At 34.4% G+C, this 18,910-nt stretch overlaps 1 protein-coding gene and 1 pseudogene across 1 annotated transcript in view; both read right to left on the bottom strand.

Annotated features, from left to right (window-relative positions):
- LOC127094263 (uncharacterized) overlaps window positions 1-15,389 on the bottom strand; it is a 35,027-nt gene extending 19,638 nt beyond the window's left edge. The window contains exons 1-2 of the mRNA XM_051033121.1: window positions 15,061-15,389; window positions 14,962-14,980 (exon numbers count right to left, since the gene is read on the bottom strand). Coding sequence (XP_050889078.1) covers window positions 14,962-14,980; window positions 15,061-15,337 — 296 coding nt within the window. The 5' untranslated portion in view covers window positions 15,338-15,389. The remainder of the gene's footprint in view (window positions 1-14,961; window positions 14,981-15,060) is intronic.
- LOC127086326 (uncharacterized) lies at window positions 1,858-7,595 on the bottom strand (annotated as a pseudogene).
- Window positions 15,390-18,910: the final 3,521 nt, after the last annotated feature.

Here is an 18,910-nt window from a genome sequence, read left to right as displayed (position 1 = left end):
AAACCCTGAAGGAAAAGCCGGCGGCAGCAAGGTCACTTCCGCTCAATTCGATCCGGTCGGCCAATTCAAGGTTACCATTCGATTACAAACAGGTTGGCATTGCTATTACTACCTTATGTTCTTAATTTGCATATGGCATTATGATTAAATTTATGAAAATATCTTAAGTTTGTCATGTGAATTGTAGTGTGCACTTGAATACCTTAAATGATTAACCATATAATTGCTGTAATGAAAGCCATAAGGCATAAAATTGGTTGAAATTGTACTGATATCAAAACCAGAATCCGCAGTCGCTCGCTAGCACGTCGCTAAGCGAGCATGAAGCGAGTATTCGCTAAGCCTTCGCTAGGCGAGGCAGGCGCGAACCTGACAGTAGCCGACTTTTCTATTCTGATTTTTCATTCATGTTTTGTCATAGCCAGGCATTGTTTATCTGATCATATTACTGTTGTGATTTCTTTTGCGGTGTAATCCTCGATTGCACCCTGATTTGGTATTCTAACCCATTTGCTGAATGTTGCAAAGGTTCACACACCCCAGGAAAAGATTGTTGTTTAGGTCTTCCACTTTATTTGTGGGATACCCTTGTGAAGAGCTGCCCTAAATTGCTTAATTAATTTTAATGTAATTAATTTTAATGTATTATTTTTAATGTATTGATTTTAATGTGGAGATTCACCCTAATTACCTAATTAACTTTAAAACATGGCCTCTAAATATGTGATCTTGGACCTCTCTTTTGCCCTACGGTATTACGGTATAACGGTCATGTCCCGCGAATGTAGGGATACACTTAGCAACGGCCCTTCGGTTAAATCATCATAAAATAAATCATGGTCCCTCGGATGTTGCCTTCGAAAATACGATTTTGTCCCTCGATGACCCTTCGGTGTAGCCTACGGTTAAATGATGATCGTCCCTTCGAATGCTAAGGTATCCTTACAACTGTTGCCTTCAATGACCTATCGATGACCCTACGATGACCCTTTTACATCCAAAGGATAAAACTACTTACTTCTCAATAGTAAGGACAGTTTTACCCTCATAAGGATAGGAAATGCCCATAACGACCTTAGGAAGGTATAACTCTCAATTACTGGATCATAACCTAAAACATTTTCCACCCCTCACACCTTGCAAATCCTAGAAAATCACCACTTGGTATACATTCATACTAGAATCATTACCAAGTTACATTTTTCTAAACCTTTTTTTCGAAATCAAACGAGATAAATACTTTGTATACATTCATACGAGAATCATTACAAAGTTAAACTCTCTTTTCGAAACATTTTTAAACAATTCACCAACACTTTTCAGACAAAAATATAAGTGATCCAGCAATTAAGAGCCCATGGATAACCATGGATACAAAGGGTGCTAACACCTTCCCTTTGTATAATGTACCTCCCGAACCCAAAATCTATTGAGGTCTTTCCTGTTCTTTTCCACCTTTCCTTATTGGATAAAAGAAAAGTCGGTGGCGACTCTTGCTATCCGCGACATTGCGATAAAAAGCAAAACACCCCAAGTCAGTTCACCGTATGACATTGACATTTTTAACAAAACACTTAGACAATTAACCCGATAAAGTATATACATATAAAGCAAAATATACTACAATACTAATACAAAATAAATTTTGTTGGTCTTCTAACTTCTTCTACTCAGTGTCTTATATGTCTCACAAATGTTGTTTCTTATGCTCTTGCATCTTCATTATAAATTTGTCTACATCGGTCAGTAACAGGAGACATGGACAATCGGGTTTCTTCAACTTCACCTGAATCTAATGATTGTTGTTAACAAAACCTTCTAAGAAAGTTGCTCGTGTGACTGAGTTGGAGGATTCCCTCAAGGATGCGGAGGTGGCATTGATGGAGGTCGAGCGCCAAGGGGAGCTGGAGGTGGAAGAGGCGGCATTGCACCGGGTACAGGTCTGGGACCATTTGCAGACATAGGAGGTGGTGGAGGCATTGATCCTGACATTGGAGGTGGAGGGGCTCGAGGAGGATTTCCCAAAGGTGCGCCAGGAGGCAGCCCTCTGGTAGGAGGTGGTGGTGGTGGTAATGGAGCTTGTGATGCTGGGGGCATTGGCCTTGGAGGAACACCGAGTGTTGTGGTGCCATTGGGAGTAGATGCAGGTGGTTGTGGTTTGGTTACCTCTAGTGGTTTGATTTTAAAATACAACTGCAGCTGCAGACATAGCAACAGTTCTGGAGTCAGTAGCTGCTAGTGGAAATAAAATATCAACAATGCATGCATGTCACAACCAAAAGGAACAAAGAGAATGCATGAAAGGATGGAAATACTCATCGTAGTTCCACAATTAACTACTTGCTTGAATCATTAGTTTGCACAAGGAAAAACAATTAAAATGCAAAGATTTTGATATAACCGGCCAAACTGGTTCTATGATGTCTAAAGATTAAGTGCGTTTTAATTAGCATATTTTGATATCAAGAAAAAAAATTCATCAAAAGATGTTTTATCTACAAAAAAGTTCTTCAAGAACACAGTGAGCATTCTTTTTCTTTTGAAAAGTTTTTGGTTTTGCTTGGATGATACATATGCATGAATTATTAACTTTCACAAACACACAAAATATGTACCCTTGGATGGACAAACTTTTACATCATGGATATTTAAGAGGATTAAATGTACCGACCGTAAACATCTTAGAATCTGGGTCCCAATGCGAGAAAAACTTTGGCGTGGACTTGTCAATCTCTGAGCTAGGGACCTGAAAATGTAGATTAACAAGTACAAACAAATAAACTTCCACAGCTCAACAAACGTATTCGAGGACTTAGACACGACAAATAATAAACTAGAGCAATTATTTACCTTTAAAGAAATTGTTTCATATGGTTCAGCTGCAAACAAGAGATATTGATATCTTTTATCAAATGGTTGCACCCTCTATACATACAAAAACGGAAATGTTAAAAGATGGCCTACATGCAACAAATAATTTGACAACTTTGCCTTAACAGTTTACCTGCTCATAGGAGGACATAAATCGATGCCTATGCTTTGCAAGGTCTTCAATCTCAGGATATTCAATCTGCATCAATAGAAATTTTCAAAGAAATTATATTACTATCAATCTATCATATATAACAATGTTAGAACAATTCAATGTTGAAAAAGTCACGAGGAGAAGTTTATTGACATCAATAACCACCGCCATCACAATCTTTTTGCACGTAGTCGAATATATGGGCTAAGCAGCATCATGATCATAATGTTCTATTATGAACTGTGTTCAAAGACTAACCATTTAAAATCAACCAATATGCAACTTCATCTAATTTTTTTATGATCCTTCATCTAATTTATTCTCCACACTAATGTTTCTACAAGTCTTCTCCCCACATACCCAAATAAACCAACCAATATACAACTCCACCATCTTTTCCACAACAGTGCTGCCCTGATTTTCTACCTAACAGTTTCACTCCTATCATAACATTCTTTATACCCTAATACCCACAAGAAGAAGTGTAATTGATAACAACCACCATCACCACCAGACCCTTCTCTCGCTGAGTCGTATACATGGAATAAGCAACATCATCACATCATAATGTCATATCATAAATAAATTGTGCCTAATTACAAACAATTTCAATCCAAATCCCTCTTAATGGTGTGACCTATAGTATACCTGGTGTCCCTGCCTGTTCCTATAGTATATGCAGTTATATACTAGTATTTTTTATCCAAACTACTCCACTGTCATTTCTAAGAGTCAACACATACCCAAACAACCCAACTATTATGAGACTCAACCCATCAAATTTTCTACTAATATACTCTGCGCTGCCCTAATTTTCTGTCTAACACTTTCATTCACAATCCTCTTATTCCTATATCTTTTTGTATATTATCATTATTCCTAATCCTCCAAGTTTTCCTAAAATTGGTTAGAACTATATAACCATTAAAATCTAAGAACTAAAAGGTTCTAACTTATATGCTATGAAGCACAAACACAAACATGGGAACAACATCGACACAGACACGCCTATTATTTTCAGCCAGTGCCTCAGAGCTTATATGTATAATTTAAGCTAAATTGCTTTTACAATCCTCTTGTCTATTTAATTGTACCAAATAAGTTATTTAAGCAATTTTTACCTATAATTGAATATACATTTAAACTTGAAAGAATATATTTTTGGGTTAAGAAACCAAGAAAAACCTGAAAAAGGAGTGATCTTTGCTTAGTGTCAGGATCAAATTGTTTAGTTACACGGTACCCAGGACGACCAATCTTAACTGCAAACAAATAAAATATTTCCAATTATACATTCCAATTACCAAATAAACAAAATAAACAAGAATTAAGGGTTTCATACCAGTTTTCTTAAGGTTAAGCTTCCGCTTATGAGGTTGAGGTTGAGTGGGAGCATCTTTAGCTTCACGAGCAGCACGCTTAGCGAGATTGGTTTGATGGCGTTTGCCTTGCATATGTGTGAGGTAGTTTCCTTCGTTGTTGTGGAGAGTTAAACAGAGTTATAATTTATATTACTATCACGCTATACATGTATAGTAGTAGACGTACATCCGTGCGATGCTCAGATAAGTTTGATAATATTATTAATAATTGAGATAATTCAAATAAATAACTTTGAATATATAATTATAAATTATTTTAATTGAAAATAATTTAAAAATTATAATATTATAAAAATAATGTGATATAAATTTTTAAACTTAAACTAAAATGATAATAATAAAAATAATAATAATAATAATTGAAGGTAAATCAAATTTGAAAAGTTTTTGCTTACAAAATAAATCTAACAAAACAGTAAAGTTGTTAGGTGTGTGATTGTTAGAGACACATGAGTCCTTAATTACATAATTGAAAATATCTTGTACAACTTCTTTTATTTTGATTGTTACTTAGAGATTTTACAAATTGTATATGTTAGTAAGGATAAATATAATTCTTTTTTGAAGATAAAAATATTTAACTTAAAAAAAAAAATCTAAAATAATAGGTTATATTAATTTCCCTAATGAGTTGTGGTTGTGTTATATATATATATATATATATATATATATATATATATATATATATATATATATATATATATATATATATATATATATATATATATATATATATATATATATATATATATATATATATATATATGGTAGAATAAGTATAATTGATGATTTTTATTTTAAGAGTTGTAGTTTGAGGTTAGTGGAGAGAGAAATATTTTAAATTAATTTTCTTTATTTGATTAATTTATTGAAATTGCCTTAATGAATTGTAATTGTGCTCTATTGAAATATGTTAATTATGTCATTTAATTTCATGACATGTTATAATTTCTATTAGTATCACGCATGTATAGTAATAGAAAGAAATCAAACAAGAACTGCTATTAAATTTACCAACAAAAATAAAAATAAAAATAAAATAATAGTTGTTTAAGCGATCGGCCATATATATATATATAGATAGATAAATGAAAATAATCTAAACCCCTAATGTCTCTGCACTACTATCAACTCAACTCAGTTTCCTATTCTTTGACTAATTAGTCAAGTTTGGTTATTTCTTGATGCATTAGTCTCTTCACTCATGTTTTTTGTTTTGACTGATTAAAAATAACATGGGAAAGAATAAATATCAAAAATATCAAGAATGAAAGATTAAAAATAAAATAACTGAAACAAACAAAAACAAGCACACAAAAGAAAGCAAAGAGGTGAAGATTGGGGCATACATCAAAGTATCATCTTGTAAGGATTTTAGATCAATTATACACAGAACAAAGAGTATACAAGTGAAAAAGATGTTAAATTCTAAGATATACAGCTTAGTTGTTAATCTTCGGCAGATGCATAAGAGCTCCGACCGGACACATCTGCGTTTAAGCGGCTGAATTCAACCTCTAAACTGGTCACAGCTACGTCAGTTACATGCTCAGGAGATGCGTTGAAGCTATGGTTGGTTGTGTCTGTGTCAGAGTTGTTGACTTCAGCGCCAAGGTTGTCGTTTGAGATAGGATTTACAGTGGGATTATTCTTTCGATGATGAAATAGCTCTCGGGCTTTTCTACATATCAGAACCAAAACCAACGCACAGAACCAGATAAACAAAGATCTCAAACCTTGATCTTTTGAAAGAAAATTTGAGAAGAAGTGTGCGAATCCCAAGATCGACAGAAGAATTATGCCAGTTTCTGTTTTGTGGTTATTCGTCGGTTCTACAAGAGCGGCAATTAAAATTAACACTGAAAAAAACCCATGTAAAACTGCAACAGAATCGGAATAAAATGTGTTGTAGCGGCTGTTGCTGTCAATTGTGTCGCGTATGGATGGTTGAAATTAAACTCCAACTACCATACCCAATACTAAAAGGTATTGAATAGCATAAATGGTGATAGTCTTCAGTCGTTCGGTATTGGCAGCATCATTTTCTGAAGTGCTATGGGGAAGAGTTAGGGGGATTTCCGGTGGGAGCATTTTCAATGAAAGTTGCCATTGGGTTGAAATATCGGATACTGGTGAAATGATGATTCCCAATGAGGATTTTATGATTCAAATGGTTAACTCTATAATGTAGTTGTATGGCATAAGTGTTTCAGTTATAAACTGAATCAGTTAGAGTAACTAACTGTTTCGGTTAGTCTTTCAGTTACTGTAATTGTTTCAGTTACAGCAACTATTTCAGTTACAACAACTATTTCAGTTAGTGTTTGATTACAATATTAGGAAAGTCTCTTACTAAATTTTGATTGGGCTCACTACTTGCTTGCTGGACCAAAAAATGACCAGCCCAAAAAATGATCAGCCCAAAAAATGATCCCTTATTTGATTGGGCTCACTACTTCCATTGCTTCCTCAACCTTTGTCCGAAAGAGTGTTGGTAGTCAACATCAAAACTATTCTAAATTCTTTATAAAAATAATATACATTACTCTTAATTTCAACTTCTATCATCATAAGTACTAAATTAGTAAATAAACTTGAACAAGTCAATCCAAAAAATAAGCAATTATCGAATAAGCACTTAATTAAGTTGATGAAGAGAACTTACTTGTGCAGACTTGATAGGTAAGTCTTTGCCAGATAGTCTCTTAAAGTGCTACACCCCCAAAACCATTAGCCAACCCTGCTTCTAAACCATACCCGGGACGACCAATCTTAACTGCAAACAAACAAAATATATCCAATTAATCATTCCAATTACCAAATAAACAAAATAAACAAGAATTAAGGGTTTCATACCAGTTTTCTTAAGGTTAAGCTTCCGCTTATGAGGTTGAGGTTGAGTGGGAGCATCTTTAGCTTCACGAGCAGCACGCTTAGCGAGATTGGTTTGATGGCGTTTGCCTTGAGTATGTGCGAGGTAGTTTCCTTCGTTGTTGTGGAGAGTTAAACAGAGTTTGCACTCGTAGCTACCGAGATGATTGCGCATGAAATATGGATCTTTTGCTAGATCTATTGTTTTGAGTGCTAGTCGTCAGGCACGCTCGCGGCGGTCTATTGCTTCGTTTTGCGCCGTCGCGGCTCCGCCGCTTCCCGGTTTTGAACCCCATTCTCTATCCATTGCTTCGAGTTCGCACTTGGCTCGTTCTCTTCAAAAATCAGTACTACTGCAACTACTTGGAATTAGAATTGGAAATTGGAAAATAAAATAAAAAATGTTAGTACTGGTTTAAGCTTGCATCTTTGTTGGACTAGGCTTAGCTTTGGTTCACAAGGCCCACTAGTCTATCGCTATTAGAATTTATCCTGCCATCCCCCAATTTGTCGCCGCACCCCCATCTCAACTAGTATTTTTACCATTTTGCCTTTCATTAATGTTTTTGTAATTTTTAAAAGTTTTTTCTAGTACTGGTTTTTTTGGAATTACACCGTATTTTTTGTGTTTGTATGTAGAAATATCATATATTCTAAAAAAAAATAATTTTTTGTGTTTATACGAATGAAATATTATAATTTTTTAAATTTTTTGACAAAAAAAACATTGCTTTCTAGTGAATGTATGAAGGAATACCTCTTTTTCAAATATCAGGTGCATATATATCTTCTTTTTTTTAAATCTCGTAATCTATATTGCATATTAAATATTTTTAAAAATCAAATACATATCAAATTTTTCGAATATTTGAAAATAACGGTAAGCAATGATGAGTTTTGAAATTTTTTTAAGTTTTTGACATTTTTAACAAAACACTTAGACAATTAACCCGATAAAGTATATACATATAAAGCAAAATATACTACAATACTAATACAAAATAAATTTTGTTGGTCTTCTAACTTCTTCTACTCAGTGTCTTATATGTCTCACAAATGTTGTTTCTTATGCTCTTGCATCTTCATTATAAATTTGTCTACATCGGTCAGTAACAGGAGACATGGACAATCGGGTTTCTTCAACTTCACCTGAATCTAATGATTGTTGTTAACAAAACCTTCTAAGAAAGTTGCTCGGGTGACTGAGTCGGAGGATTCCCTCAAGGATGTGGAGGGGGCTTTGATGGAGGTCGAGCGCCAAGGGGAGCTGGAGGTGGAAGAGGCGGCATTGCACCGGGTACAGGTCTGGGACCATTTGCAGACATAGGAGGTGGTAGAGGCATTGATCCTGACATTGGAGGTGGAGGGGCTCGAGGAGGATTTCCCAAAGGTGCGCCAGGAGGCAGCCCTTGGGGAGGAGGTGGTGGTGGTTGTAATGGAGCTTGTGATGCTGGGGGCATTGGCCTTGGAGGAACACCGGGTGATGTGGTGCCATTGGGAGTAGATGCTGTTGGAGAATTGCCATCCAAGGCGCAACGAAATTTAAAAAATTCTCCATTTAGTGATCCTTACGAATGGGCATGATTAGTGATAGAATCGTTACCTCTTGTGGCGATTCAAACCTTTGGTGCAGATCTCTGATAATGATCAAAACCTTTGATACAAATCCACGGGGCGATCACGAACGTTGAACGATGACAACGTCTCTACTCAGTCCACACGAACGGATTCCTTCAATCGCAGTGCTAGCTGTTATGAATGAAGGCTTTGAGTGAGAGAAAGAGGGAAACAAAATTCCAAGTCTCTACTTGAATTTCAGTCTGAGTGGAAAGGAGTGACAATGCTTCTACCCAAGGGGTTCTATTTATAGAACCACTTGTGTGGGCTTCAAGCTAAAAAGCCCACTTAAGTGTATTTTGGCCCATATCTTATAATATGCCCAAAATCACTTAAGTATTTGGTACCTTACCATATTTCGTCTCCCACTTAAGTGCACCGTACCTTACGGTGTTCCTTAGTTACTCTATCTCTCATCAATCCGTCCTTTATGTGTGACCCTATAGGTTTTCGCGGCATTGACAATTATATTAAATCACGTATTTAACATAAAAACAGTGAGCGGTATCTAGCAACACATCACTGCTACCCAAGTCACGAAAATGTCATGTGATCTGACAAAACCTCCTGTGATAATAATTATGTGTATAATTACCCCTTTGCCCTTATGTATATATTGAACACAAGGTATAGACCGTGTCATCCTTGTCCAGTTCAATATTGGGCCCATAGACATTTATCCTGTTACGCAGGATTGGCAAATTCCATCTAGGACACTCATGTCCCTCAGCATGCTTCGTGGAGTACCCATCAACTGTCTTTATGGTTATCCAGTTACGGACAACGTTGGATCAGCAATAAAGCACTCGACTCTACATCTAGGATCCATAGTGGTTTCAGGTCGAAGAGTGGTATACATTATTATCACCATGAGAATAACTTATGACACTTTGCATAACTTTCTATATAGTATTCTCATAGCGGGTCAATCCGGTATAAATATTACTCCTAATATTCATACCTATGTTTAAGACTTGATAACTCTTTATCCATGATCCATGAGATGTGATCATCAGTCTACAAACATAATAGTCTTAATGCTTTAATGTTATCCCACTTCACACTAAAGCTCGACTACGGATACTTTAAGAATAGTGTCCTTATGTTTAATGTGTTCTCATGATTATACATTAAACGGAGTATCTATTCCAGGGACTTTATTAATCAACCATAATAAAGAAAATGCCTTTTATTATTAATAAATAATTTGATAAAAGTACCAAAAGTATTGGCCTCTAGGGCTTACACCAACAGATGCAGGTGGTTGTCGTTTGGTTACCTCTAGTGGTTTGATTTTAAAATACAACTGCAGCTGCAGACATAGCAACAATTCTGGAGTCAGTAGCTGCTAGTGGAAATAAAATATCAATAATGCATGCATGTCACAACCAAAAGGAACAAAGAGAATGCATGAAAGGATGGAAATACTCATCGTAGTTCCACAATTAACTGCTTGCTTGAATCATTAGTTTGCACAAGGGAAAACAATTAAAATGCAAAGATTTTGATAAACCGGCCAAACTGGTTCTATGATGTCTAAAGATTAAGTGCGTTTTAATTAGCATATTTTGATATCAAGAAAAAAAAATCATCAGAAGATGTTTTATCTACAAAAAAGTTCTTCAAGAACACAGTGAGCATTCTTTTTCTTTTGAAAAGTTTTTGGTTTTGCTTGGATGATACATATGCATGAATTATTAACTTTCACAATCACACAAATGGTTGCACCCTCTATACACACAAAAACGGAAATGTTAAAAGATGGCCTACATGCAACAAATAATTTGACAACTTTGCCTTAACAGTTTACCTGCTCATAGGAGGACATAAATCGATGCCTAGGCTTTGCAAGGTCTTCCGTCTCAGGATATTCAATCTGCATCAATAGAAATTTTCAAAGAAATTATATTACTATCAATCTATCATATATAACAGTGTTAGAACAATTCAATGTTGAGAAAGTCACGAGGAGAAGTTTATTGACATCAATAACCACCGCCACCACAATCTTTTTGCACGTAGTCGAATATATGGGCTAAGCAGCATCATGATCATAATGTCCTATAATGAACTGTGTTCAAAGACTAACCATTTAAAATCAACCAATATGCAACTTCATCTAATTTTTTTATGATCCTTCATCTAATTTATTCTCCACACTAATGTTTCTACAAGTCTTCTCCCCACATACCCAAATAAACCAACCAATATACAACTCCACCATCTTTTCCACAACAGTGCTGCCCTGATTTTCTACCTAACAGTTTCACTTCTATCATAACATTCTTTATACCCTAATACCCACAAGAAGAAGTGTAATTGATAACAACCACCGTCACCACCAGACCCTTCTCTCGCTGAGTCGTATACATGGAATAAGCAACATCATCACATCATAATGTCATATCATAAATAAATTGTGCCTAATTACAAACAATTTCAATCCAAATCCCTCTTAATGGTGTGACCTATAGTATACCTGGTGTCCCTGCCTGTTCCCCTAGTATATGCAGTTATATACTAGTATTTTTTATCCAAACTACTCCACTGTCATTTCTAAGAGTCAACACATACCCAAACAACCCAACTATTATGAGACTCAACCCATCAAATTTTCTACTAATATACTCTGCGCTGCCCTAATTTTCTGTCTAACACTTCCATTCACAGTCCTCTTATTCCTATATCTTTTTGTATATTATCATTATTCCTAATCCTCCTAGTTTTCCCAAAATTGGTTAGAACTATATAACCATTAAAATCTAAGAACTAAAAGGTTCTAACTTATATGCTATGAAGCACAGACACAAACATGGAAACAACACCGACACAGACACGCCTATTATTTTCAGCCAGTGCCTCAGAGCTTATATGTATAATTTAAGCTAAATTGCTTTTACAATCCTCTTGTCTATTTAATTGTACCAAATAAGTTATTTAAGCAATTTTTACCTATAATTCAATATACATTTAAACTTGAAAGAATATATTTTTGGGTTAAGAAACCAAGAAAAACCTGAAAAGGGAGTGATCTTTGCTTAGTGTCCGGATCAAATTGTTTAGTTACACGGTACCCAGGACGATCAATCTTAACTGCAAACAAATAAAATATATCCAATTATACATTCCAATTACCAAATAAACAAAATAAACAAGAATTAAGGGTTTCATGCCAGTTTTCTTAAGGTTAAGCTTCCGTTTATGAGGTTGAGGTTGAGTGGGAGCATCTTTAGCTTCACGAGCAGCACACTTAGCGAGATTGGGTTTGATGGCGTTTGCCTTGCGTATGTGCGAGGTAGTTTCCTTCGTTGTTGTGGAGAGTTAAACAGAGTTATAATTTATATTACTATCACGCGATACATGTATAGTAATAGACGTACATCCGTGCGATGCTCAGATAAGTTTGATAATATTATTAATAATTGAGATAATTCAAATAAATAACTTTGAATATATAATTATAAATTATTTTAATTGAAAATAATTTTAAAATTATAATATTATAAAAATAATGTGATATAAATTTTTAAACTTAAACTAAAATGATAATAATAATAATAATAATAATTGAAGGTAAATCAAATTTGAAAAGTTTTTGCTTACAAAATAAATCTAACAAAACAGTAAAGTTTGTAGGTGTCTGATTGTTAGAGACACATGAGTCCTTAATTACATAATTGAAAATATCTTGTACAACTTCTTTTATTTTGATTGCTACTTAGAGATTTTACAAATTGTATATGTTAGTAAGGATAAATATAATTCTTTTTTGAAGATAAAAATATTTAACTTAAAAAAAAAAAAAATTCTAAAATAATAGGTTATATGAGTTTCCCTAATGAGTTGTGGTTGTGTTATATATATATATATATATATATATATATATATATATATATATATATATATATATATATATATATATATATATATATATATATATGGTAGAATAAGTATAATTGGTGATTTTTATTTTAAGAGTTGTAGTTTGAGGTTAGCGGAGAGAGAAATATTTTAAATTAATTTTCTTTATTTAAGTAATTTATTGAAATTGCCTTAATGAATTCTAATTGTGCTCTATTGAAATATGTTAATTATGTCATTTAATTTCATGACATGTTATAATTTCTATTAGTATCACACATGTATAGTAATAGAAAGAAATCAAACAAGAACTACTATTAAATTCACCAACAAAAATAAAAAGAAAAAAAAAATAATAGTTGTTTAAACGATCGGCCATATATATATATATATATATATATATATATATATATATATATATATATATATATATATATATATATATATATATATATATATATATATATATATATATATATATATATATATATATATATATATATATATATATATATATATATATATATATATATATATATATATATATATATATATATATATATATATATATATATATAATCTAAACCCCTAATGTCTCTACACTACTATCAACTCAACTCAGTTTCCTATTCTTTGATTAATTAGTCAAGTTTGGTTATTTCCTTATGCATTAGTCTCTTCACTCATGTTTTTTGTTTTGACTGATTAAAAATAACATGGGAAAGAATAAATATAAAAAATATCAAGAATGAAAGATTAAAAATAAAATAAATGAAACAAACAAAAACAAGCACACAAAAGAAAACAAAGAGGTGAAGATTGGGGCATACATCAAAGTATCATCTTGTAAGGATTTTAGATCAATTATACACAGAACAAAGAGTATACAAGTGAACAAGATGTTAAATTCTAAGATATACAACTTAGTTGTCAATCTTCGGCAGATGCATAAGAGTTCCGACCGGACACATCTGCGTTTAAGCGGCTGGATTCAACCTCTAAACTGGTCGCGACTGCGTCAGTTACATGCTCAGGAGATGCGTTGAAGTTATGGTTGGTTGTGTTTGTGTCAGAGTTGTTGACTTCAGCGCCAAGGTTGTCGTTGAGATAGGATTTGCAGTGGGATTATTCTTTCAATGATGAAAAAGCTCTCAGGCTTTTCTACATATTAGAACCAAAACCAACGCACAGAACCAGATAAACAAAGATCTCAAACCTTGAACTTTTGAAAGAAAATTTGAGAAGAAGTATGCGAATCCCAAGATTGACAGAAGAATTATGCCAGTTTCTGTTTTGTGGTTATTCGTCGGTTCTGCAAGAGCGGCAATTAAAATTAACACTGAAAAAAGCCCGTGTAAAACTGCAACAGAATCAGAATAAATTATGTTGTAGCGGTTGTTGTTGTCAATTGTATCGCGTATGGATGGTTGAAATTGAACTCCAACTACCATGCCCAATACTAAAAGGTATTGAATAGCATAAATGGCGATAGTCTTCAGTCGTTCGGTATTGGCAGCATCAATTTCTAAAGTGCTATGGGGAAGAGTTAGGGGGGATTTCCGGTGGGAGCATTTTTAATGAAAGTTGCCATTGGGTTGAAATATCGGATACTGCTGAAATGATGATTCCCAATGAGGATTTTGTGATTCAAATGGTTAACTCTATAATGTAGTTGTATGGCATAAGTGTTTTAGTTATAAACTGAATCAGTTAGAGTAACTAACTGTTTCGGTTAGTCTTTCAGTTACTGTAACTGTTTCAGTTACAACAACTATTTCAGTTAGTGTTTGATTACAATATTAGGAAAGTCTCTTACTAAATTTTGATTGGGCTCACTACTTGCTTGCTGGACCAAAAAATGATCAGCCCAAAAAATGATCCCTTATTTGATTGGGCTCACTACTTCCATTGCTTCCTCAACCTTTGCCTGGAAGAGTGTTGGTAGTCAACACCAAAACTATTCTAAATTCTTTATAAAAAATAATATACACTACTCTTAATTTCAACATCTATCATCACAAGTACTAAATCAGTAAATAAACTCGAACAAGTCAATCCAAAAAATAAGCAATTATCGAATAAGCACTTAATTAAGTTGATGAAGAGAACTTACTTGTGCAGACTTGATAGGTAAGTCTTTGCCAGATAGTATCTTAAAGTGATACACCCCTAAAACCATTAGCCAACCCTGCTTTTAAACCATACCCGGGACGACCAATCTTAACTGCAAACAAACAAAATATATCCAATTAATCATTCCAATTACCAAATAAACAAAATAAACAAGAATTAAGGGTTCCATACCAGTTTTCTTAAGGTTAAGCTTCCGCTTATGAGGTTGAGGTTGAGTGGGAGCATCTTTAGCTTCACGAGCAGCACGCTTAGCGAGATTGGTTTGATGGCGTTTGCCTTGAATATGTGCGAGATAGTTTCCTTCGTTGTTGTGGAGAGTTAAACAGAGTTTGCACTCGTAGCTACCGAGATGATTGCGCATGAAATATGGATCTTTTGCTAGATCTATTGTTTCGAGTGCTAGTCGTCGGAGACGCTCGCGGCGGTCTATTGCTTCGTTTTGCGCCATCGCGGCTCTTCCGCTTCCCGGTTTTAAACCTCATTCTCTATCCATTGCTTCGAGTTCGCACTTGGCTCGTTCTCTTCAAAAATCAGTACTACTGCAACTACTTGGAATTAGAATATGAAATTGGAAAATAAAATAAAAAATGTTAGTACTGGTTTAAGCTTGCATCTTTGTTGGACTAGGCTTAGCTTTGGTTCACAAGGCCCACTAGTCTATCGCTATTAGAATTTATCCTGCCATCCCCCAATTTATCGCCGCACCCCCATCTCAACTAGTATTTTACCATTTTGCCTTTCATTAATGTTTTTGTAATTTTTAAAAGTGTTTTCTAGTACTGGTTTTTTTGGAATTACACCGTATTTTTTGTGTTTGTACGTAGAAATATCATATACTCTAAAAAAAATTTAATTTTTTGTGTTTATACGAATGAAATATTATAAATTTTTAAATTTTTTGACAAGAAAAACATTGCTTTCTAGTGAATGTATGAAGGAATACCTCTATTTCAAATATCAGGTGCATATATATCTTTTTTTTTTAATTTCGTAATCTATATTGCATATTAAATTTTTTTAAAAATCAGATACATATCAAATTTTTCGAATATTTTAAAATAACAGTAAGCAATGATGAGTTTTGAAATTTTTTTAAGTTTTTGACATTTTTAACAAAACACTTAGACAATTAACTCGATAAAGTATATACATATAAAGCAAAATATACTACAATACTAATACAAAATAAATTTTGTTGGTCTTCTAACTTCTTCTACTCAGTGTCTTATATGTCTCACAAATGTTGTTTCTTATGCTCTTGCATCTTCATTATAAATTTGTCTACATCGGTCAGTAACAGGAGACATGGATAATCGGGTTTCTTCAACTTCACCTGAATCTAATGATTGTTGTTAACAAAACCTTCTAAGAAAGTTGCTCGTGTGACTGAGTCGGAGGATTCCCTCAAGGATGCGGAGAAGCGGTATTAGGTTGCTTCTGATTCTGTTAAGGAGAATACTCGCTAGGTGGAGGAACATCGGAAAACCCTTCTTCAGGGAACCAAGGCCCATTTAGAGGCTTTGAAAGCTCTCCAGGACGAGGTGGCAGGTTTGAAGTGGGCGCTTCGTGACCCTCTTCAATAGACTATGCAGAATGTGCTTGGAGTCCGCCAGCGAGTCGTGGAACAGACAATGAGGTTCTTCCAATATGCTATAATTTCTACTGAGATGTTGGACCCGTTCAAATTCGCTCTCAGGGTGACTCAGGGAGGTGGTATTGGTTTCGCGGCTTCAAACAGTTTGGCTTGATTTTATATGTATTGTTTTATTTTTTGCAATGTTTCTCGGGCTTTTATGCCTCCAGTGTAATGCTATTAATTATCAATAGATGTATTTTACCTTAATGATTCAAGTGTTATTTACTTTCGAGCTTTGCATTTATCTTCGATTTATCATTGTTGTTGTTTATGAATTGTTGTAACTTTGGGACTCGCCCTTTTACCCTGCGAAGTTTGTTTCCTTATGACGGGCATTCATAAGCTTTGGCAGAATATTTGTTTTGGGGTGTGGGAACCTTACTTGCTTTCTTCTATTACTTTGTGGGGTTTCCGAAAGAATTGGAGATCTAGATTTTGAAGAATTAACTGAGAAGATGATTATCCAAAATCGGCTACGATAAATTTATGCTTCGCTTTTGAGCGTTTCTCGATTTTGATACTTGGGGAGGTTATGAATAATATAGTTGGAAGGCGGGCGTGAATTCTTGGAAAATTCAGGAATTCAAAGTCGTTTCGCTCTTGATTCAATGACCTAAAGTGGGTATGAATTGGAGATTATATCTAAAATTGTGGAAATCGTAGAAACCAAAAGTCATTCAACTTCCTCTTTTAGCATCTGGGACATGTTTATAATAAACAGAACCAAACACCTTCCAGTCCACTTCTCCAAAGGAACAATTTCCTTCAGCTTCTTAGTTAGACACATGTTTAGCACATATGTTGCAGTGGCAACAACTTCTCCCCACAAGATGTGAGGGAGATTTTTCTCCTTCATCATACTCCTTGTCATATCAAGTAAAGTTATGTTTCTTCGTTCATCAAGACCATTATGTTGAGGAGTGTATGGAGCAGTAACCTAGTACTCAATTTCATTCTCCTCACAGAACCTTATGAACTCTGTAGAGTTATACTCACCTCCATCACCAGTTCGGATAATTTTCAACTTATGACCACTTTGTTTTTCAGTCTTCACCTTGAACTTCTGAAACTCATCAAACACCTCATGCTTAAACTTGATGTGTGTTACACATTCTTTTGAAATCATCTACAAATGACACAAAGTACATGTTTCCTCCAAGTGAAGGTACTTCAAATTGTCCACATACATCAGAATGCACTACTCTCAAAGCATATGTTTCTCTTTGAGCTACTTCTGATGCAAATGGCAATCTAGGTTGTTTACCCTTCATGAATATCTCACATGACTTCTTAGGCTTCACAATTTTAGGAATACCATGTACCAGCTTCTTACAACTCAAATGCCATAAGCTTCTGAAGTTCAGATGCCTTAATCTCTCGTGTCACAACTCACTATCACCTTCAGCATCTTCTGCACTAAGGCACTTAGTTTCAGCTATTTCCACATTCATCTTAAATGTTCTGTTACTTCCCTGTTCAGACTGCATAATGAGCTTCTGATCAGAATCATACAACTTCAAGAGATTCTTCTTCATATTAACTGAGAAATCTTTCTCAATTAGCTGACATACACCCATCAGATTTCTCTTCATGCCAGAAACATTCCAAACATTCTTGATCAGAACAGTTTTGTCGTTTTTCACTTTGACCTTGACATTTCTCATTCCTTCAGCATTCAGATACTTATCATCAATATGCCTGATTTTTGTCCACTTTCTAGAGTCAAAATTAATCATTCATTGTTGGTTCACAGTTAGATCATTTTAGCAGTCAATGTCAATATACCATCAGTCTATCAAATATCCACCATCATACTCAAATGCCATCAATAGCATAGGTTCATCATCAGACTCTCATCTGGCTATGTTTTCTTCTTCTGATTTCCTTTCCTTGTTTGACCAACAGTCAGCAGCAAAGTGACCAAACTTATTACAGCAGGAACATTGAACCTTCTTCTTGTCAAACTTCTCATTTCTCTTCTGATGTTTCTTATCATCAGAGTTGGAGACTTCTGATAACCACCACCATGTCTCTTCTTGCTCTACCAAGATTGCTTCTGATTCTTCTTACTAGAAGATGTCTTCGGAGTCTGCTCTATCTCTCTTTCAAAGATTCTCTCTATCAGACGCAACTCTTGTGCCTCTAGACTATTTTACAGCTCTTCAATTCTCATGGTGCTCAGATCCTTAGGATGTTCAATTGCTATAATAATATAATCAAACTGATGAGTAAGTGATCTCGGTATCTTTTCAATTATTACTTGCTCAGAAAGAGTCTTTCCACAAGAATTCATCTCATTTGTGATCAGAATTACTCTAGAGATATAATCTGGTATCTTATCATTGTTCTCAATGTTGAGATTCTCATACTGCTTACGTAGAGGCT

The sequence above is a fragment of the Lathyrus oleraceus genome, chromosome 1, assembly GCF_024323335.1.
Source record: "Lathyrus oleraceus cultivar Zhongwan6 chromosome 1, CAAS_Psat_ZW6_1.0, whole genome shotgun sequence".
In the NCBI taxonomy this organism is placed as follows: Eukaryota; Viridiplantae; Streptophyta; class Magnoliopsida; order Fabales; family Fabaceae; genus Lathyrus; species Lathyrus oleraceus.
This window is presented reverse-complemented; position numbering and strand designations above follow the sequence as displayed.